The sequence below is a fragment of the Bos indicus genome, chromosome 7, assembly GCF_029378745.1.
Source record: "Bos indicus isolate NIAB-ARS_2022 breed Sahiwal x Tharparkar chromosome 7, NIAB-ARS_B.indTharparkar_mat_pri_1.0, whole genome shotgun sequence".
In the NCBI taxonomy this organism is placed as follows: Eukaryota; Metazoa; Chordata; class Mammalia; order Artiodactyla; family Bovidae; genus Bos; species Bos indicus.
The window spans coordinates 52,265,708-52,288,524 of NC_091766.1; the positions used below are offsets into that span (position 1 = coordinate 52,265,708).

Genomic DNA, 22,817 nt, shown 5'->3' on the forward strand with positions numbered 1-22,817 from the left:
GAGACCTTTGCAGGCTCAGCCAATGCTTGAGGGTTATTCAGATGCAGGCATGTGGCTGGGCCTTGTCCCAGAGAATATATTGGTCTCTCTGTAAGAGCCTGTAGTGATGTTGCCACTTCTGTGAGTGGTGACTGTGTGGTAGATGATGTGCTTAAGAAGCATTTTGTGAATTAACCAGGGAGTTTTCACAGATGAATTCTTGGGGTGGATTATGCCCTTGTCTGAGAGTAAGAAATGAAAGTGAGTGATCAAAAGATGGGGTGTTGTGGAAACACGCTGCTGGAATGTGGAGCACATGGAAGGCTCTCGTGTACGAGGTGCACCTAAACCCAGGTAGTGACTTTCTCTCCTCTTCCTGAATGAGGGGCCTGGGTCTAGAATACCTTAATTCTAGGTTACCATTCCCCAGTGGACTGAGGGAAACTTATATCTTTGCTCCACAGTGTCATCTACTCCCTCACCCACTGTGAAAGGGACTCTCTGCTTGAAATGTTGTTGTTTGGTGTTCAGCCGCTAAGTTCCATCTGACTCTTTGCAACCCTGGACTGTAACCCACCAGGCTCCTCTGTCCATGGGATTTCCCAGGCAAGAATACTGGAGTGGGTTGCCTTCTCCAGGGGATCCTTCCAGCCCAGGGATAGAACCCACATCTCCTGCATTGGCAGGTGGATTCTTTACCACTGAGCCAGCAGGGAAGCCCCTCTTGAAACATAAGAGGAAAGAGCCAAGGGATTAGAGAGGCAACAAGGTGGAAGCAAGGGTCTTTTTGTCCGAGGTCTTCAGGTCTCCCAATCAAGTCCCCATTGGGATCGGAGCTAGATGCAGTCGATTGGGGCAGAGGAACATTACCTCTTTGGGAGTGGGGAAGGCAGTAAGTGAAATCACTAAGTATCAAAACCTGTCTTGCTGCTGAGGAATTCATAGAGACAGCCAATCTGGGAGTCTTTAAGTAGAGTTCTTCTGAATTGATGAAACCATGAAGCCTTGAGGCCATGCCTAGATTCTAGCCACCTTCCTTGGGTGACCTGGATCAGTCCTAGAAGTGTTCTCATCCCCCACCGCAAGCTGTGATGCCCATTCCATAGCTCATGTGGAATCTCAGAAAAAGAGAATCCTTATAGCCATCGATGACATTGAGATTCCTCAAGGTACTGCTGGAGAGTCCAAGCAAGACTCTGAAGGGTCCTAACAAATCTTTTCTTTCACTCTGGCAGTGTTTGGCAGAATGGGATAGGGAGGGGGTAACACGTGGGCTTTGCTTCCTGGAGAAGGACAACATTTTGATGGTTCAAGTGAAATAGTGGGAGTTTCTGAAGTTACACAGGAAGTTGCTGGGACAGAACCCTGAGAAGTTTTGTACCACTTTGTCTTCCCTGTTGAGCGCCATCTGAGCTGTCAAACTTTGCTGCCAAGGGAACTGAATCAACCTGCAGCACGAAATAAGTGGGGAGGTAGGAGGCTTCTGTGACACGGATTTGCAGCGCTGGTTCCTAAGGTTTCCAGGACTGAGGAGACTTTATAATTGGTTGAGAGGAGACAGACTTTTGGGCCAATCAGACTTAGAGCCGAGGTGGGGGATCTGATCTTCTAGCCCGCCTCTCCTCCCCCAGCTCCCCAGCTCCACTCAGATTCAATTCCCCTCCCCCCCAACCCACCCCCGCCATTTGGTGACTAAGAAGAACTGCTGCAGGCAGACAAACCTCGGAGCAGTTTTTAAGAGGCTGGAAGGAGACATAAGAGATTTCAGCTGCTACATTCCAAGCCCTGGGTCTACCTTGGAGACAGGACAGCACAGAGTCAGTGTCCAGGAAGGGACTTCTGGGTCATGGGGCCCAAGACACCCCCACAGCTCGCTGGGAAATGGCAAGTGCTGTGCATGTTGTCCTTGTGCTGCTGGGGCTGGGTGTCTGGGCAGCTTCATTACTCTGTGGTGGAGGAGTCTGAGCCAGGGACGCTGGTGGGGAACGTTGCTCAGGATCTAGGCTTAAAGGTGGCAGATCTGTTGAGCCGCCGGCTGCGGTTGGGCGCTGAGGAGAATGGGCAATATTTTTCCCTGAGCTTGATGAGTGGTGCTCTGGCAGTGAATCAGAAAATTGACCGAGAGAGCCTGTGTGCAGCCAGCACCAGCTGCCTGCTGCCAGTACAGGTGGTGACCGAACACCCCCTGGAACTAATCCGTGTAGAGGTGGAAATCCTGGATCTCAATGACAACTCTCCAAGCTTTGCCACCCCTGAGCGAGAGATACGCATCTCAGAGTCAGCTGCACTGGGGGCACGGTTCCCACTGGATAGTGCCCAGGATCCTGACGTGGGCACCAATACTGTGAGCTTCTATACTCTAAGCCCCAGCAGCCACTTTTCTCTGAATGTGAAGACCCTAAAAGATGGGAAGCTGTTCCCAGAACTGGTGCTGGAGCAGCAGCTAGACCGTGAAACCCAGGCAAGACATCAGCTGGTGCTCACTGCTGTGGATGGGGGCGTCCCAGCCCGCTCAGGGACCACCCTTATCTCTGTCACTGTGCTGGATATCAATGATAATGCTCCAACCTTCCAGTCCTCAGTTCTACGTGTGGGACTTCCAGAGAATGCACCCGTGGGCACACTGGTGCTGCGCCTCAACGCCACTGATCCAGACGAGGGCACCAATGGCCAACTAGACTATTCTTTTGGAGACCATACGTCTGAGGCAGTGCGGAACCTCTTTGGCCTAGACCCTAGCAGTGGAGCAATCCATGTGTTGGGTCCCATTGACTTCGAGGAGTCAAGTTTTTATGAAATTCATGCAAGAGCCCGTGACCAAGGACAGCCAGCCATGGAAGGCCACTGTGTGATTCAAGTGGATGTGGGGGATGCCAATGACAATGCCCCAGAGGTACTACTGGCCTCTTTGGTCAACCCTGTCCTGGAGAGCACACCAGTGGGCACGGTAGTGGGATTGTTTAATGTGCGGGACCGAGACTCAGGGAGAAATGGTGAAGTGAGCCTTGATCTCTCTTCAGACCTGCCATTTCAGATTAAACCTTCTGAGAACCACTACTCACTCCTAACCAGTCAGCCTTTGGACCGTGAGGCTACATCCCACTATATCATTGAGCTGCTGGCCCATGATGCGGGCTTGCCTCCCTTGCACGCACATCTCACCATCAGGCTCAACATTTCAGATGTAAATGACAACGCACCCTACTTCACCCAGCAGCTCTACACGGCTTACATCCCAGAAAACCGGCCTCCAGGCTCCCTTCTCTGCACCGTGGCTGCCTCCGATCCAGACACTGGGGATAACGCCCGCCTTACCTACTCTATTGTAGGGAACCAGATTCAGGGCTCCCCAGCCTCCTCCTTTGTGTATGTCAACCCCGAGGATGGGCGGATCTTTGCCCAGCGTACTTTCGACTACGAACTGCTGCAGATGCTGCAGATTGTGGTGGGCGTTCGAGACTCTGGCTCTCCCCCGTTGCACGCCAACACCTCTCTCCACGTGTTTGTCCTGGACCAGAATGATAATGCCCCAACTGTGCTGCACCCTAGACCGGGTCGGGAATTCTCACTCCCCCAGCGTCTCCCTCGCTCTGCCCCTCCTGGCTCCTTGGTCACCAAGGTGACAGCTGTAGATGCTGATGCAGGCCACAATGCCTGGCTCTCCTATTCATTGTTGCCACAGTCCACAGCCCCAGGGCTGTTCCTGGTATCTGCACACACTGGTGAGGTGCGAACAGCCCGGGCCTTACTGGAGGATGACGCTGACACCCAGCAGGTGGTGGTCCTGGTGAGGGACAATGGTGACCCTTCACTCTCCTCCACAGCCACAGTGCTGCTGGTTCTGGAAGATGAGGACCCTGAGGAAATGCCCAAATCCAGGGACTTCCTCACACACCCTCCTGAGCGTTCAGACCTTACCCTTTACCTCATTGTGGCTCTTGCGGCCACCAGCCTCTTATCCTTAGTCACCTTCACCTTTCTGTCAGCTAAGTGCCTTCGGGGGGACGGGGATGGGGGTGGGGGTCAGTGCTGCGGGCGCCAGGACTCGCCCTCCCGGGAGTTCTATAAGCAATCCAGCCCCAACCTACAGGTGAGCTCAGACGGCACACTCAAGTATATGGAGGTGACGCTGCGGCCCACAGACTCGCACAGCCATTGCTACAGGACATGCTTTTCACCAGCCTCTGACGGCAGTGACTTCACTTTTCTAAGGCCCCTCAGCGTTCAGCAGCCCTCAGCTTTCGCACCGGAGCCCGACGCCTTCCGGTCCCGCTCTAACACACTGCTGGAGCGGAGCCAGGTGAGGGCTCTGCGCTACCCCTGGGGGCGGAAATGGAAACGCCGCCCACCCACATCAGGGACTTTGAACTTGGCATCTGCTCCCTCTGGTGGGGCTTGACTCTAATGTCTGTCGAATGTCGGGACTGGATGGATTGTGCAGAAGCAGAGGTGTGGCCGAGGCAGGGATGGGGCGCTGTGTCTGGGGAAGTGATGGCAACTGTGGGTGAGGGGGGAGAGAGGATAGGGCAGACAGAAAAGCATGGGGTCTGGCGATCACTCTGGTGTTTTCCATCAGATCCAGGTCTGGGTAGAGGCAGCCACAGATCCCTTTCTGCAGCCAACCTCCTAGGCTCCAATGCAGGCACGCTCTGCTGGTCTTGAGGTTTCTTCTTAGGTTTCTTCCCACTCTCTTGACTGGTGACTTCACTGTGATTCACAACCCTCTTTATTCCCACATCAAACCAACACGTCTGTGGTTGGCCCATGTGCCACGCACAGCGCACAGGCTCCCCACGCTGCACCTGCGCACGCCCCTCGCACCTGGCCGTCCTTGTCCTCATACGCCGCCTTTAACTGCCAGCCGATTGCAAAGGGCTGTCCCGACAGCTCACAGCTTCCCTCCCACCTTGCTGCCAGCCTCAGAGGTTTTAACCTGAGGGAAATACCAGGTCTTGGCCGCCCCACTTATCCCCGCCCCGGCCTGGACTGGTCGCCTCCTGGTGGGCCTCTTGGTGGCCCGAGTCGCTAGTGCTGCAGCCACTGGGGGCGCTCTAGGTGCGGGGCGGGCGGGACTCTGTGACCCATGGGCTGGTGGGTCAGTCTGGGCCCAGACACTGAGCAGAGTTTGGTGGGCGCCTCCTGCCCAGAAGCCTTGCTCAGGAAGGCCACAATGCCCTGTGGCTCAAGGGGCAGTGGGGCCGGCCTGGGACAAGTGAACAGACCTCTGTAGGACAGGCCGCCTCGGCCCTCTGTGGCACCACCGACCCGTCCTATGGCTGGAAGTGGGAACCTGGAGCACCTGGGTTCTGGATACTAAGACATAGGCGTTTGGCGCCGTCGTGCCCACATGGGCCCAGCGATCTACCATCAGGGCTTTGTGTGCTCAGTTGCTTCAGTTGTGTCTGATTCTTTGCCACCCTATGGACTGTAGCCCACCAGACTCCTGACCATGTGATTTTTCCAGGTGAGAATATTGGAGTGGAGTGCCATTTCCTTCTCCATGTCGGGGACTTTGGAGTTGACCAAAGCTTCCTTCATAGTTCAGTCAGTAAAGAATCTGCCTGCAATGCAGGAGACCCAGGTTCGATTCCTGCATCGGGAAGATCCCCTGGAGAAGGAAATGGCAATCCACTCCAGTATTCTTGCCTGGAAAATCCCAGACAGAGGAGCCTGACTGTAGTCCATTGGGTCACAAGAGTCAGACACAACTTAGCAACTAAACCACCATAAACTGCCACCAAAGTATCTAAGACTCTGGCAAGCCCTTCCTTCCCCTGCTGTTGGAAAACCATGACCTCTGCCAGAAACCAGCAGGTGGTTTCATATTTGGGGAAATGTTTGTTGTAAAATAACGTAATTTTCTATAACTCCAGGAGCTTTTAGTCAAAATATGTCTGTACTCCACTCTGCCCCTACCGAATCAATTCTATTTTGGAGCAGCACCACCATGGGATTCTGATAGCTGATTGAGAGAACCTTACTACGGATTTCCTCTAAGAACCAAAGCATCTCCTTTGCTCTTCCCCACACTTACGTTGGGTTGGTACTAGCACTCCTCACCCTCCCTTATAACTGAGTTTCACAGAGGTCAAGTGACTTGCTCAAGTTCACATGGTAAGTGGTAGACAAAGATCTAATCTAGATTTGTTTAACTCCAGAATCTCTGCTTTCAGTCACTTGGTACTTCTAAAGGTGGAGAACAGGAGGGATGGTTTACACCTGCTGGGACAAGGCAAAGGTGGACATTCTTTCCCCTTTCAGGGCGTTGCTTGTGGAGAAAAGTCTGCTGGGGCTCCTTATCCCTGAGCAGCCCTAACTGGACAAACCTGGACCCGCTGTCCTTATGTAGGCTGTGGGTTCTCCTCGGTCCTGTCCTCCGGTCTGTCATGGCTCCTGCATCTCGGTTTAAATTGTGCTGTGTCGAAGAATACTGTGACTGAGAGCTGGGCATCCCTGTGCCCTTCCCATGGCATCTGCAGAATGGTGCTAGTGACTCCTGTGGTACCTGGAATGCTAAGTTTCTGGGTTTCCTCACATCACTGCCACCTGTGAGACTTAAGAGTGTGTCATTTGGCAGCCCTGAGTCTTCCTTCTCCCCCGTATAATTGGAGATGCTCACACCTCTCTCTCCTCTCCTGGGAGTGAGTGTGAGAATTAACTACCAGAGCAGTCCAGAATGGCGAGGAAACAGCTCTAGGAGTGCTCTGTGAGAGTGTGTGATGGGGTAACACACCCTCTGGCAAGGCTGGGAGGAACTTGGAAGTGAGGTGGCTGGCTCAAGTCCCACACCTTCATCCAGGTGGGGGATGGCTACAGATCTGTGCCTTGGGAGCCCTGGAGATTGACTTGGCTCTGCTTGGAGGCTGTGGGAGCTTGATCTCTGCTGGGCTCCATCCCAGCAGTTCTCTCCGTCCCAGACAGAGCAGCCTTGTTCTCTCCTCCTCAGTCACAGCCATTGTCTGGCACAGAATTCTGGGGGTGAGAGGTGTCCTGGGGCTTGGATGCCCTGCAAAGGCCCAGTCTGGCGTGACTCCTAAATTAATAATGTATTTAGCTGTGGGAAGGGATCCTTGAGAGAGAGGGTCTGAAGGTGTCCTTCTGAATGTGTAAAGGCCCAGCCTGGCATGAAAAGGGTTACCAGGAACAGCAGCCATCTTGCCGCAGAGGGTGCTTTGTTCCCAGCTGAGGAGCTGAATGAAATTCTTTCTAGGGCTGGTGGAATTCTCATCCAAAAGCCTCCCCTGCCACTTTGAGGGCCCTTCTCTGCGCGTGCATGCACACACACACACACATCCCGGTACCCCTTGAACCTCAGCTCAGGAGTTCTGAGGTGGGGGGCAGGGAAGAAGGGGCAATTTGCTTAGGGAAGGAACCTGAGTTTGTTCACTGTGATTGGATAAATGTCATTTTACTTCTTTGGGATCTCAGACCTCTGAGACCTGAGGGTATAATTTATCTTTGAAAACGAGCCCTCCCCACCCTCACCTTAGCCCTTTTTGGTACTCAGCCTCTTTCCCTCTGTTTTCTCCACAGCAAGCCCCACCCAACACGGATTGGCGATTCTCTCAGGCCCAGAGACCCGGCACCAGCGGGTAGGTGACTGCCTCTCCAGCCCACCCTCTTCTCTGCGGCACTTTCCTCAGTGCTGACGTGGGAGGAGATGGGGGGAGAGAAGGGGAGGGCTCAGCTTTGGCTACAAATGGCTTCCTCCCTCAGTTCCAGATTTCAGGAAGGTTTTGGGGTATTGGGGGCTGGTGCACAAACCCCAGAAGGAAGAGGCTTCTAATGTGGCTGTTTTGGGAACACACACTCATCCCATTCCCTTAGCCCCACCACCCAAACCTTTTCTTGTGTCTTGGGGGCTCTGTTGGAGCTAAGCATGGTCATAAGGTTGGTCTCTGGGTGGAGAGGAGGCTTTTTATACCTATCTGTCTGGCTCCGTCCCCCTGGCCCAGATTTGGCTGCCCTCCATCCTGACTGGGGTTCAGGCAGAGGAATCTGGGACAGAAGGAGGAGAGGAGAAACTGTCAGTAGTCAGAGGCTCCTCCAGAACCTGCAAGAAGGAGCTGAGGCTGAGGGGAGGGAAGCCAGGCGGCTGCAGGTGGGGCTGAGGTGGGAGAGCCGCCTTGGAGGGGCAGGTCGCCCAGGCCCCCCGGCCCTGCCTTCTCCGCTTGCAGGCCTCTGGTCTCTCCACTCTCAACCGTCCTCAGCTCAGAGCCCATCTTAGTCTGCCTCTCCCTCCTCCTCGTCTCTCTCTGTTTCTGTCTTTATTGCTGTGTCTCGGTCCCTACCGTTTGTGTCCACCTGCACTGATCTGTGCCTTGCGCTGCGCCTGCTATGGCTAGGTGCTCAATAAATGTGGAATCAATGAATAAATGTGACTCCTCCTTAGTCTCAGTCTCTGTTTCTCCTTTTCTCTCTCTGCCTTCCTCTCACTGTCCCTGACTTCTCTTCTGCCTCTTCTCCTTTGATCACTTCCTAGTGTTCTTCTGTCTCCAATCTCTATTTCTCACTATTTTTGCTTTCCTCTCTGTTCTCAGCCTGTGTTTCTTTGTTTCTGTATATCTAAGTCTCTTTTCTGTCTCTTTTTGCCTCATTCTTTGTTGCTCTTTATTTATCTCTAGGTTTTTATCCTGACTTTTACTCTGCGTCCCTCTCCCTGTCTGTCATTTCTTAAAACTTGTGGGCAAGCCAGCACACAACGTAGGCGCCTGTACCCCGCAGGCGCTCTCCCTCCCCTGCCCCTCACACACAGAGCCTTTGATCCCTGCTGTCCCCAGTACACCCTCCCTTCCAGGCTGCCCCAGCTGCCCAGATCAATCTGGTATGAATTCCTGCTAAGACAGGAACACCCTGGGGCAGGGGTGGAGTGGGGGAGGACTTCAGCAAAAGACCTGCAGTTGGTCTGAGGGGAGAGGGGTGGGCTCTGGGCCAGGCCTCCCTGTTAGAAGTCGGGAGCCTGGTGGAGTCCAATAGGCCCAGAAGACAGAGAGGGGCGCCGAGCTTGGGCTGCCTTCCCAGCTCCTTGCTAGCTGGACACTTGCTGCCCACGTTCCATCCAAATGCTACAGGTGCTGAGTCCTCACTGCCACCAGAGCCCAGGACACCTTGGTGCAAGGTGGAGACTCAGGTCCTGGGCTTGTGAATCCTGCCTCTGGTATCGTGGTCTCAGGCAGTTCCTGGCTGAGGCCCCTACAAGGCAGCAAACCTGACGATTTGGATTGCCCTTGCCCTCCTCTTGACCCCCGCTGTCTCCTTTCTCCCTGCTGGTCTTGCCAGCCTTCCTGCAGGTTATCCATTAGGTCATTCGTTTATTCGTTCATGTATTTATTTATTCAACAAATATTTATTGAGCATCTACTATGAGCCAGGCCCTTTGCTGAACACTAGTGTATAACAGTGAACAAGCAGATACGATCCCTGTACTCATAGGCTTCCATGCCAGCAAGGAAGACAGAAAATTGACAACAAATTACACTAAAAACATTTCTAGTTAAAAATCACAGTAAGTTCTTTTTTTTTTTTTTTTTAATTTTTTTTTTTTCACAGTAAGTTCTAAGACAGTTATGTGAGTGTAATGAGGGAGGGGGATAGAGAACGGAAGTGACATTTGAGCTGAGGTGATGAGAAATACAGGGCAGTTTGTGTTTCCTTGGCCCTCCACCACCCCAGGCCACGTGCTGGCCCTGAAGCAGAGCTCACTGCTGCCTTGGCAGCCTCAGCAGTGGACTAGGACGTGCCCTCTGGGGCACTTACCCCACTCTCAAGTCCCTTTTCATTATGTGAGAGACTTGGTAACCTAACTACACGTGGGAGCTCTTGAGATGGAGGAGAAGGCTCAGGAACTCTCCCTTCCTCGGGTAGCTTGAAGGGGACGGAATCAAGAATTCTGATTGAGCTGCAACAGGGGCCCAGACAAAATCATTGTTAGGGGCCTGGTTCAACAACTGTGATTTCCCTCTTTCATTCATCCAGTAAATAGTAACAGGTGGTTACTGTTTTAGGTATAGGAGATATAAGATAGACATAATCTCTGCCCTCAGGGAGTTTATAGTGTGTTGAGGGAGACAAATATTAATCAAATAATTACTCAAAAAAAATTGTGAGATTCCAGCTATCCTAAGTGCAATGAAGAGCATACAGTAGGTCTTGAGAGTATACAATAGGGATGTGACCTAGCCAGGGGGCAGGAGGACATCAGGAAGAAATGAGGTTGAGAATCAACCAGCTGAAAGAAAGGGGAAGGGCATTCCAGGTGGAGGAAAGAGCATTTGCCAAGGCCCTGTGGTGAGCCCTCTCATGATCAACAGAGTGGTGGGAGTTTTTCCCTGCTGCCAATCTGATGAGTCGAGGGGAGCGAGAGGATGAAGAAGGGCGGTTTCTCTCATTCAGGTGAACCCTGGTTCTGGCCCATCTCAGCCACTGGCACACCAGGTTCAGAGCAGGGCTAGTGTTGAGTTCTTCAGTAAACCTGGTTCAGGTTCAAGCCAGTGCTGTGGCACATTGCCTGGACAAAAGGGAGTTTTCTGAAGTCCTTGCCTGCCAGGGGCTCCTCTTCTCTTCCACCATCTATGCTCAGGTTGTATCCTTGGCTTCTAGTCCCAACAGCTGTTGTCTCAAGCCTGAGCCCAGCAAGCCAGTTCTCCTTTTCTCAGGCTGTGCCCCAGGCCCCTCCCCGCCGCTGTTCCCAGCCTCTGCCCAGAGGAGACTCTCCACTTGGCTTCCCCTGGTCCCCACACTGTTCTGCTTTGATGGTACCACACTGCCCTTCCCCTTCTATTCTGCCTTCCGCAGGGGACACTATCTTTCCCTCTGTTTGGGCAGCCATTCAACAAACAAACCAATAGCAATTTACTTTTTTCTGCTCATAATCCTTGCTCATTATAGAAACATGAGAAATAGAGAAAACAGTTTTTAAAATCACTCATAATTTTACAACCCAGGGAAACCACCACTAACTTTTTTAATACAGAAAATTTCAAATCTATGCAAGAGTAGAAACACTGGTGTAATGAGACTCTCTGGCCTCACTCTCCATCTTCAGCTAACCCTCTGACTTGTTTCGTGTCTCCCTCCTCCCACCGAATTATTTTAAAACAAATCACAGCCATTGTATTTCATCAGTCTTCACTATCTTTCACAGATGATTCATTTTTTAAACACACAAACACTAAAAGTAATTGATTAATAGTAATAATAATATTAATTAATATCATCAAATACTTAGTCTGTATTCAGATTTCCCCAGTTATATATTGCTCTCTGTTAACCTGTTTGTGTGCTTATCCAAATTAAGGTCCACATTTTGTAACTGCTTGAGAGTCTGATGTCTTAAGCTCTCTTAATATTTTTAAATGTATTTCAAACTTTTTTCTTGGTACACTTAGCACGCGCAAGCGGCTGCTCTTGCTTTTTCTGCTGTTGCTTTTGTTTCTGCCACTGCTGCTTTTTAAAATCTAATCATCTAGACGAACTGATCACAGACTTGTTCACAGGATATCAGCACATTTTAATCCCAGTCAAGTAGTATATTTCTCACTAGTTTTGTTTGTTTTTGTTAGTAATTGAGGTCATACTGTCCATCAATATTGTAGCCTGTTTTTTTTTTCTCTTTGCACCACATCATAAGAAAAGTTCTTCATAAGTCATTTAATTATTGCATAATAGCCTCTCTAATGGGTAAACATTTTAGCTGATACAGACAGGCTTTTACTACATTAAAAAGATACACATGCACTTAGATTGAACACAGTTAAGCCCAGGCTAAGGTCAGGGGTGACTTCCCCATATTTCTCCTTGTTTTGAGCAGGATGCAGGGAGCGTTTAACCGCAGCCTGGCCTCTGGGGTTGTCCCTCACACACACACCCCCAGCACACCAGAATACAAACTCCTTAGGGCAAGATCATATCGTCTCTTAAATCCTAGGGCCTGTCACAGGCACTGACACTTGGAAAATGGTCAGTTAGATGTAGTCCGTCTCCTTCACTATTATTTTTCACTGTTCCTCAAATCCTGAAAGAGTTCCCATCCCTGCTGAAGCCCAGTATGTTGTTATGTATAAGATCAGAGGCTTTGGAGTCACATTAGGCCAGTTTTGTGTGATTTCACAACAGCTGCCTCTTGCCAGCTGTGTGGTTTTGGGAAAGTCTCTCAACCTCTCTGAGCCCCGGTTTCATCCGCTGGGAAATAAGGATAATAACACTTACCTGTGGGTGTTTCTTGGGCTGAAATAGACAATATGTATATAATTTAGTCAGCCCAGTACCCAGAAATAAGAAGCTCTCAGTAAACGGCTCAACAAGAACTCTCTCTCTGCTGATCTCCTGCCCATGTGCTTGGCCTCCAGCCTTCAGTCATTTCCTAAGAACCCTCCTCGCAGCCCCGCCCAGTCCGTCATGGTTCCAGGCCCACCTTTCCACTCACCTTCATTCCCTCAACACCATCACCCACCAGCACAGGGTGTCTGACCCTGTTGTCCGCTCCAAGCCCCCTGCTGCTCGCCCCATCTGCTCTCCCCACTGTATCCACATTAGGCCCTTTGTCTCAGCCTGAGCCCTCCTGCCTCAGCCCTGCCCCACCAGGGGAGCCCAGGGAGAGCTCAGTCTGCCTGCAAGTGAGGACTCCTGGGTTGTCATGGAGACAGAGGTGGCTGAGGCTCCATCACTGGGCTCTTGCCCTCCCAGAGGTGCCCCCCATCCCTCAGTCTTCTCATGGGAGCAGCAGTGATCTTCTTCTTTTTTTAATGCCATGAACTTAATGGTTCATTAGTCACTCAACAATATTACAAATATTTTAAAATTACTTAATATAAAGAGTTGGCAGCAAACTATTCTATTACAGAGTTAAATTACCAGTACAACAGACTGGAGATTTAGACATCTGGAAGGTAACAGTAAAAGAAACTAAAATATTTTAATAAAAAATTCAAGTTGGAGGAGTTTACCTACCTTAACAGTGATCTTTAAATACTTAATTGACAACCCCCTTTTATATACCTCAGAGATTTCCCAGAGCTCTTAGGATAAGAACACAATCTCCAGTGTACACTTTGTAGCCCCACCACCACGTCCCGTAGCAGCCACACTGGCTTTGTTAGTGCTTTGAGCTCGCTGAGCTTCGCCCAGCCTCAGAGGCTGGGGCTTTTTGCTCCTTTTGCTTGGAAAGCTCTTCCAACACTACCCTTCTCCTAGTTGACTTTACTGTATCACTCGAGTTTTTACTTTAAAATGGCTCAAACCTCTTAAAGTTGAAAGAATACTATGATGAACATCCAGATACTCTTTTAAACTTAGATTCATCAGTCGTTAAAATTTTGTACATTTATTTTCTCTTTTCTCTCTGGCAACATGCACACACACACACCCTGAACCATTTGAGAGTTGCAGACCTAAAAACATTTGAAGTACTTCAGTATCTCTCTCCTGATAACAATAACATTCTCATACATAACCGCAAAAGAATGCTCACATTTGAAGACTTTAACATTAATGCAGTAATACACAGTCCACTAGCAGATTTTCATAAACATTCCCCAAATGTCCTTTTAACCTGGTTTTTTTTTTTTAACGCCAGAATTCAATCAAGGAGTGTAAATTGCATTGGCTTGTTACCTCTCTTTCATCTCCTTTAATCTAAAACAGCCTCCTTGCCTTTTGAAGGTTTTGTGTGTGTGTGTGTGATGACATAGACATGTTTTAAAGACTGCAGGCCAGTTGTCTTTCCAAACATCCCAGAGTCTGTGTTTGGGGATCATTTTCTCACAATGGGGCCAGGTCACGCAGTCTGGTAGGAATACTGTGGGGGGGACGCTGCTCTTTGTGCTGGGAATCATTTGTTGTCGGTTTGTCTCATGGTCAGTGTTGCTCAGTTTGTTCACCGGGTTAAAGCGGTGCCCCCAGATCTCCGTGTTACAAAGGTGCTTTCACAGTGCTGGTGACTAGCCAGTGATCTGTGGGTGATATTTAAGTATTCACTGCTACCTTGCCTGAATTGGTCTTTACATCGGCAGTTACAGAGCATTGATTTTCTATCCTCCGACTTTTCTTTGACTGGCATTCTCCAGATCACCTGGATGGTTTCTTCAGATTTAAACTCCCTGTCTCTTCTTCGGGGAAGCCTGCACTGACTGGCTCCCTAACCCCGATGAGGTCAGTACTCTCTTACACCCCTGCTCTCTGCCTCTGTGGCACTTGTCACAATTACAATTCAGTGATCGTGTAATTATTTACTATCAGCCTGTCATTGGAGACTGAACACCGGTCTATTTCAATCATGTTCACAGCTACAAACCCAGCACCCAGCCCCGTGTCTGGTACACAATAATTGCTCAATAAATACTGGTTGAATAAGTGAATCCAGAGTTCCAGCTCTTGCCACTCTACAGAGGGAGAAATGACCTGCCTGCTTTCTCCTCCAGCCCTAACTCTACCTTTGCTGTGACAGCAAAGAGGGCGCCACTCGGCAGCTGGAGGGCCTTAGACACGTCCGCTGCCTGAGTTCCAGATCAGGAAAAACCACAAGCAAGGACAGACCTCGGAAAAAGCATAAAGCTGTTCTCGACTCTGCTTGGCCAGGCCACCGTGATAAACACACACACTTTTACACTCCGTCCCTCCCCCACCCCAACTTGCCTGCCTTCAGGGCCTGCCCTCCAGCCCCTCCCCTGGTGCAAAATGCTTCTTACCTTATAGTGACCTAACTTTCTCAGTAGGGCTCTCCTCATTAATTCAGGCAACAAGCATTCACTGAGGAATTTCAGTGTTCCAGACAGCGCAGAGGTCAACTAATAGACTGTGTCAGGCTGCTTCCGCTTCCCCTCGAAAATGGAAATCATCTGAGCCTTGGAAATTCTCTTAAAAGCATAGGAGTAAAATTACTATGGGAAAAAGTCCAGGTCAGGGTACCATTCCTTAGAGTTCAGGGTAACGTTTTTAACAATTATGAATCACCTCGTGTTTTTCTCACTGTTTAGAGCATCTAAAGTTGTTAACTAGGTGCTTCAGTAGGAAACAGGCACAGCCCTGTTCCCAAAGCTCAAGGAACTGGGTCTGTGGGTGGAGCGGATTTGGGGAGGGGTGGGTAGGGGGGTGGGACAGTGGCAGTCCCCGTGGGCCTAGAGCTGCCACAGAGCAGCCAGTGAGGGTGGGAACACGGCAGAGGCACCTAACCCAGCCTGGGTGGGCTCAGGGGTCCCCTCTGACAAACTTATTCGCTTCACGTTGCCAAGGCAGAGGTAAGAAGCTTGCATTCTAGGGAGCAGTATCTGACCAAAAGGAGCTGGTAAGAGAGAGTGAAGGAGTCAGGAATGGGACTCAGAAAGGGTTCACGATAGAATGCTGGGAGTGGGGTTCTTGGGAAATAGGAAGGGCTGGTTCTCAGGCGCCTGTGGATTTTATCCTGAGGCCTGAGTGAGCCCCCAAAGCATATCAGGGTTGAGTTTTAGCAGCTTCTCCCCCAGCCCCAGTGTCTCGTGGGCCTCCCAGCCTCTGCCTTTGGGTTCTGTCTAGGTTCTCAGGCCTTTCCCTAGCTGTGGCACCTTCTTTCCTGTTTCCCACCCTCCACTGTCCTCTGGAGAGGGTCTGCTCTCCCTTACTGTGAGCCACTGCTCCCTCGCAGTGGTCGGGGAATGCAGCTTGCAGTGAGTCCTGCCCGCTCCCTCCAAGGGCCATGGTGTCTGAAACGACAGGTAGAAAGCTGATTTGGGGGACTGGCAGGTGGGGTCTGGCTTCTGAAGGATTGTGTAAGCTCCCTCCTACCTTGCTGAAAGGGGCAGGTCTTGGGTGAGAGCTGGGGTTGGGCACTAGATCTGGGGGCCCTGAGCGGGGACAGGAAGGGCGGGGTGGGGTGGCTTGGGAGAGCACGCTCACCAGCCCACTCTTTCTGCAGATCCCAAAATGGCGATGAAACCGGCACCTGGCCCAACAACCAGTTCGACACAGAGATGCTACAAGCCATGATCTTGGCCTCCGCCAGTGGTAAGTTGTGCCAACACGTGTGGAGTGGGAGACCTGGGGTTCTGGGGTGCATCCCACAGCACCGTGCCCCGAGACTGGCTTCCAGCCTATACGTCAGCTGGTCTACACAGCCCTTAATTCCAGGAAAAAGACAGATTAGAGAGTAGCTGAGGGATGGGGGCTCTGGGATGCCCGGAGGGAGTGAACAAGGAAAGATCCTTGGAGGAGAAGTAGGGAGCAGTGTTTACAAGTGTTGCCCCGGAAGGGACACCTATAGGTTGGGTCCTAGCTCTGCCACTTGCCATCTTTGTGCCTTTGATCAATTAATCTCTCTAAACTTCAGTTTCCTCAATCAAGAAAGTGGGAACAGAGACCTCAAAGGGTTGCTGTGAGGATTCAGTGAAACGATATGGCAAAGCATGGAGTACCGGGGCCTGCAGCCTGATCCGTACCCGCCCTGAAGCCAGGGAAGTGGGTGTGGATACTCCCAGTAGGAAACACACGCCGGACCCATGGGGACCCCTTCTCTTTTTTCTTTGTTGCCCCCACTTCCAGAGCAGGATTTTGGTTTTCCCACAAGGTAACAAAGACCTTCAACGATAGAGATTCAGGTGATGCTACTCCTCAGGGATGACAGCCAAGAGTCCTGGGCATGGAGGGAGAATGACATCATTAGTACTGAAGAGTGCAGGCTCTGGAGGCAGGCCGGCCTGGATTCCAGTCCTGGCACCACCGCTTGGCTGCGAGTCCTCCAGCAAGTGACTCGTTCCCTCTGGGCTGCGGTCTCACTAACTATAACATCGGACCAGGAACAACAGCTCTCACTGTAGTGTCACAGGGGCCTCGGGACAGGATTGGCAGAGAGGAAGGGCACAGGGGTGAAAGTACGTGGAAGTCCGCAGTGGTAAAAATTGATAGATGGTGGTCTCTTTTGACCCTTGGTGGGATGGAAGGTAGAATTAGAATAATGCCTGTTTAATAAGCACTAGCTTCTGGAGCGACTAACCCTGGGCTTACATGGAGGCTGGCGGAGGACTCAGGCACTGGCCTCACTCAGTGAGCTGAGAGCCCCACTGTCCAGTGTCTCTGGAGGCCTGGTTAGTGGAGAATCAGGTAAAGTCACAGCAGTCATCGCTGCCGTCATGCCTGCATGCTGCCCCAGCTCACGCTCAGCAAGCTTGGTGGGCCTCATGTCGGTGGATCTTCTCACAACTCTGCAAGGCAGGTCTGAGTCCTTCCATTTGACAGATGAGGGGACTGAGAAGCTGCTTGCTCGAAGGCCCCCATTTTGAGCTGCAGACTGGAGATTCTAACCCAGCTTGCTCCTAAGTTCATGCCCTGTCTGCTCCAGTAACCACGTCTGCCTTTCCATCAGCCTCAGTTTCCCTTTTAGGCGAACAGGTTTCTCTCAATGCTGCATTATTCTCCCAGATTGGGGTTCCAGATAAAATACAGGATGGCCAGTTAAATTTTAACAACAAATAGTATTTTAGCATAAGTAGGTCCCAAATGTTAGAACTGGGACATAACTATACTAAAAAAAAAAAAATTTACATGAAATTCACATTTAACTGGTCACCCTTTATTTTCATTTGTTTAGTCTGACAAGGCTTCCCTGGATGTCTGTGAGGCCGTGGGGGCCAGGCCCATGGCTGATGAAGAGGAAGGGAGCAGCGGCAGGGGCACCAGCCTTCTGGGAAGACAGGGCTGGCCTAGGTTCAGGGGGTGGGGAGGGGCAGTGGGGCGGGGGCTGCTGTAATTCTAGAGAGGCCAGACCCTGAGTATGAGAGACGCAGGTGGTGGGGTCTGAGAAGACGCCAAGTTGGACTCTTGAGGGAAGTAAACAGACAGTAAGGTATATTTAGCTGTTGTGGCTTTAAACCCTAAAGCCAGGAAGCAGCCTTTTTAGCCTAAATCCAGATTTTAAAAACAGAAACGGAGTCAGTATTTATAGCCCCAGACCCTCCCAGGAGGTCCCTGGGGTCACCGAAGGCTGCCTGCCCTGTCAGGGTTCCACCCTCCAGCCCACACAGGGCCTGACCCGGGAGTAAACCCTGGCCCTGGGGGATGGACCCTGGGGGTGGAGGTGGCAGGGTCAGGCCCTACTCTCACTTTCACACCCGATTCCTGGCCCTGGAGTCAGAGAGGTTCCTGGAGTCCAGCCCAGCCAGGCCTGTGGGGCCGCTGAGGGCGAGTGAGTGGGGAGAATAAGTACCTTGGGAGGCTTTTTACATAAACATTTGAGGGGAAGGTGTGCTCTCCAGGAGGCTGCGGTCTGTGGCTCCCACCCTGGTGAGTGAGCAGGCCTTCCGGGCTGTTTGGAGCTTCTGCCTTCAGCCCCTGGGTAGGGACGGCAGGGCAGAGGGGGAACGCTGGGGCTGGGAGCCCTTTCCCTGAGGTGAGGCTGGAGTGGGAGAGGGGAGTGGAGGCAGGCAGTGCCTTAACCTCTTCCTTGCTGCTCTTCAGAGTCTGTTTCTCCTTGTGCTCAGGGAAGATCCCAGTTCCTGCCCAAACTAAGTCTTGCAGGGTAGAAGGAGGTGCCCTTCTGCAGACTTGATTCTGCAGAAGATGAGAGCCTGCAGTCCAACTGAGGTTGGGGTCAGACAGGACCTTGGTCAAGGTCATATGGCTGGCTCTTAGTGGCAGAGCTGACCGGACAGAACTCCAGGCCGGCCTGTTTCTGTGTTATACCCTGGGTTTCCCAATCTTCTTCCCTCCTGGCTAGCCCCACCTCAGTGCATCCCACAACGCAGGCCGACATCAGGTCTGTGCTTCTAGGGAGGGGGTGGCAGGGGCAGGCTTTGACATTTTTGTCTGCTCGGGTGCTTCTTAGAGATCCTGGGTGTGTTGTAGGATGTGGGTGGGCCTAGCTTCCAGTTATCCAATCCCGCCCTTCCTATCTTTCTATTTCTGCCTCCCTTCCCCCTTTTGGTGCCCATCTCTCCCCCTCTCTCTCTCTCACTGGCGCCTCTGACGTCTCCCCTCTTTGCCCCTAAATCACTTGGGAACCCTGGCTCTTGAAGCCAGATCTGGGCCCCTCCCCCCAGCACTTATATTCCCAGGCAGCAGGGAGGGGCGGGGCGGTGGAGGACCGACTCCCTCCTGGAGTTAATTAGAGAAAATGTAGAAATGTCAGTGGAATGAAAGGGCTAGGGGAAAGAGAGAAGGAAGTGGGCTCTGCTCCCTCCCACCCAGCCCACTTCCCCGCCCCCTGAAGGCCCCAGACGTAGGGATTTGGGACTTGAAATGGAGGTTGTGGAAACCTGAGCCTGGAATGAAGAGGCGGAAAGACTGGGGCTCCTCTCTCCTTTGCTTTCCCTTGCGTCCCTCCCCCTCTGATGCTGTTCTATGAAAATATTTCCTGTCTCTCTATTTCTCAATCCTTGGTTGATGTCCCAGGATTACTCAGCCTCTCTGGGTTTAGTCACTCTCCCTGTGCACTTCCAGGGTCTAGGGTGGGGGTAGAGGAAGGCCAGTTGGGAGCCCTTCTGCTGGACAGGTCTGGGCTGGGCGTTCTGGGGCTTTAACTCTCTAGCTGCCAGAGGACTCCAACAGGAGCCCTCCTGAACTCAGCGGAGTCATCAAAACCCTGTGTTGTTCTTTTTTTTTTTAACCCCCTGGAGGTAGGGGGCATGGAGGGGAGAAGCCGTGACACCCGGTATGGTGACGGTGACAGTGATGAGGGTGATGGTGATTTTGGCAACAGCAAGCCTTCAGTGAGCTCTCTCTAAGTGCCCAGGCACTGCGTGAAGCACTTTCTCCTGGAATCCTCACAAAACCTCAGTGAAGTAGGGTCTTCTGTATTTCTCTCCCTTCAATGTGCCACACATCACCTGGAGCCACGTGTCACCTGGATACGGTGTTCAAATGCAGATTCTGAGAGGCTGTGATTCTGTCAAGCTCCCAGGGAACTTGCAGTCCTCGGGACCCCAGTTTCTCCTTGTGCAGAGCAGGAAGCCGGGCTCTGTGATGTCACCTACTCTGCCATTGTGAGCCTGGGGCCACATTGGACCTAAGACAGTTGGTCAGTCATCATCTTCTCAGCCTCTCCCCTTTTTCACCCTCAGAGTAGTGATGAGGTTCAGGCCTCTGCTGGTGGTGACCATACCCTACAGCTACACCTAGGATGTACTTAGGCCTCACCCCCACCCCTCCCCACCCCCCTGTCCTGGCTGGTGTGGCCTCGGGCAAGTCTTTTACCTCCTCTGACCCTGACTTCTCTCACCTCTATAGCAGGGTACTACCACACACCTCCCTGGAGTGTTGCGTGCAAGTTAGACACCATCATGCACACGCAGCATCTAGCAAGGTCCCTGGCACAGAGTAGGCATCAATTGCTGTTCTGAAATGAATCCCTGGAGGAGCCCCCACCCCTCACTCAAAACAGAATGACTCAGTGCCCACTCTGTGCTTGGCACTGGGTGAAACAGGCTAGGAACCTGCAGGAACCGTGGAGGTCTAGCATGGAGACCAGAGAGGCTGCCCGGAGAAAGGCTGGGGCAGGGGCTCAAGAGCCAAGTCTCAGCCTGGAGAGAGATGATGGCTAGCGTGTTTGATGCCCTCGCCAGGCAGCGGGCACTATTCCAGGTGCTTGATGTATGTAATCTCAGTTACAACGTGCTTGTAATCCTGGTTAGCCTTCACCAAACCAGAGGAGGTAGGTACCTTTATTATTCTCATTTTGCAATTCAGAAATCTGAGGAGACACAGGGAGGTTAAGGAAGGCTTGGCTAGTAGGTAAAAGAGCTGGGAAAACAAACCTAGGTGGCCACTCTGGAGCCTCTTAGTTCTACCCTTGTGGGTCAGGATGGCATGTCCACTGCTGTCCCTGCTGGTGCTAGAAGAGAGGGACTTGGGGACCCTGAGGTTTAGCCCCTGACCTTCCCTTGTCTCTGCAGAAGCCGCTGATGGGAGCTCCACCCTGGGAGGGGGCGCCGGCACCATGGGCTTGAGTGCCCGCTACGGGCCCCAGTTCACCCTGCAGCATGTGCCCGACTACCGCCAGAATGTCTACATCCCTGGCAGCAACGCCACTCTGACCAACGCAGCTGGCAAGCGTGATGGCAAGGCCCCGGCAGGGGGCAATGGCAACAAGAAGAAGTCGGGCAAGAAGGAAAAGAAGTAACATGGAGGCCAGGCCCAAAGCCACAGGGCAGCCTCCCTCCCCAACCAGTCCAGCCTCTCCCTACCTGTGCCCAAGCCTCGGATTTCAGGGCTCACCCCCAGGAAACTGGTAGGGGCCCAGGCCGTGCTCCCCTTGGGAAATGGAAACAAGTGCCCGGTCAACACCCCCCACCCCTGCCCCCAGGGGATTGAATATGCAAAGGGAGTTCTGCTGGGAACCCCCATCCAATCACTTGCTGTGCCCATGGGGGTAGTCGGGTTTGTGTAGACACCATTTATCACACCCCCTTCAGTTACAGCTGAACTCCTCCATCTTACAAATTCAATCAGGCCCATCCCCGACCTCCCTCCTGCCTACACCACCCTTCTCTTTCTTAAGGTGGTTGGGGTGTTGAGGTACCTGGTGACCTAAAAAGGCTCATAGTTCTAAAGAGTTGGAAGGGCATCATGACTTCTTGACCTCTCCTTCAATTCTCAAACTTGCCCCAAAAGCATGGTTTGGTGCCAGTCCCTTCGCCTCCTTCCAGAACCTGAGACCAAGCTCAAGTTTTTGGGAGACATGGTCACCATTCCCATGGTACTGATGCTTGCTGGATTTAGGGAGGGCATCCTGCTACCATGCCTCTTCCCAACACCCTGGGGACCAGTCTTCTGTTCTGTTCTGTTTGTCATCATTTAATGTTCCCACTGCATGCTGTGACTTCCCCCTCCCCAAACAAGAGACCCCACTGCATGTTCTGAGACAGTGTGGGGTGCTAAGATAAAGAAGGGTGTGGGTGTGGATGGAGGGTGGACAAAGCTTGGTCCTGTCAGTTAACAGGGTCTTGCAGGAGGCTCTGTATGCCCCAGGGTACCGACCAGATCCCCAGGTTCCAGCCAGAAGCCATGCCCCAGGCTGGACCCTCATCTCCCATGTACAGGGCAGCCTGGCAGCCAGCGTTGGGCTGAGCTTCCAGAACCGGTGGGTTTGAACTGGCCTTGTGGTCCAAGGCAGCTCTGAACAGGATTGGGACAGGTCCCCTGGAGAGGTCAGAGGGGCCTCTGTGGGTGCTGGGTACTCCAGAGGTGCTTCTGTGGAAGGATCCGTGTGGCCCCAGTAGGGAGGGAGGGGCCCGCTCAGCTATTTTTGGTCCCTGGGTTGGGAAGGACGGGAGCTAGAGCAGGGACCAAGTGGACAGAAAGTGTCAGCCTGAGATCAGGGCTTCTCCACAGGGCGCCTCCTGCCCCAGCGGCCCCAGCCCTTCACCTTGCCAGGTGCCATTCCTTCTCTGTGAAGGCCACTGCCCAGGCCCCCAGTCCGCCCCCTCGTGGCCAGAGCCTGGTTAAAGTCCCCCAGTGCCTCCTTGTGCATAGATCTTCCTCTGCTCACCCCTCTGCCCCCGGGGTCCCGCTCACCCAGCGGGGCTTCTCGAGAACCCCACTCCGGCCCTTACTTAGTATAGGAACCCCCTCCCTCTTTCGGCTGGTGTAGAATAACCAATAGTGTATAGTGCGGCGTATTTTTCCGTGATGGCGAGCGGGCGGCCGGCTCCGCGCAGCCGTCTGTCCCCGAACCCGCCCGCGGCGGCCCGTGCTGTGTTTTGTGCTGTGTCCACGCGCTGCGGCGACCCCCTTCCCGCGTACTGACTCCTCTAAGCGCTTCTCTTTGCATAGTCACGTAGCTCCCAACCCCACCCCCTTCCTGTGTCTCACGCAAGTTTTATACTCTAATATTTATATGGCTTTTTTTTCTTTGAAAAATTAAAAGGTTTCTTCTGAAA

At 52.2% G+C, this 22,817-nt stretch overlaps 1 protein-coding gene across 29 annotated transcripts in view; it reads left to right on the top strand.

Annotated features, from left to right (window-relative positions):
• LOC109562134 (protocadherin gamma-C4) overlaps nt 1-22,817 on the top strand; it is a 186,171-nt gene extending 163,354 nt beyond the window's left edge. For 24 of the 29 annotated variants that reach the window (XM_070792077.1, XM_070792075.1, XM_019965103.2 and 21 more), the window contains exons 2-4: nt 7,513-7,571; nt 15,866-15,954; nt 20,832-22,817. In XM_070792077.1, coding sequence (XP_070648178.1) covers nt 7,513-7,571; nt 15,866-15,954; nt 20,832-21,058 — 375 coding nt within the window. In that variant the 3' untranslated portion in view covers nt 21,059-22,817. Of the gene's footprint in view, nt 1-22; nt 4,280-7,222; nt 7,310-7,512; nt 7,572-15,865; nt 15,955-20,831 lie in introns of those variants that run through there. The other 5 variants (XM_019965114.2, XM_019965095.2, XM_019965115.2 and 2 more) reach the window with 5 other exon arrangements.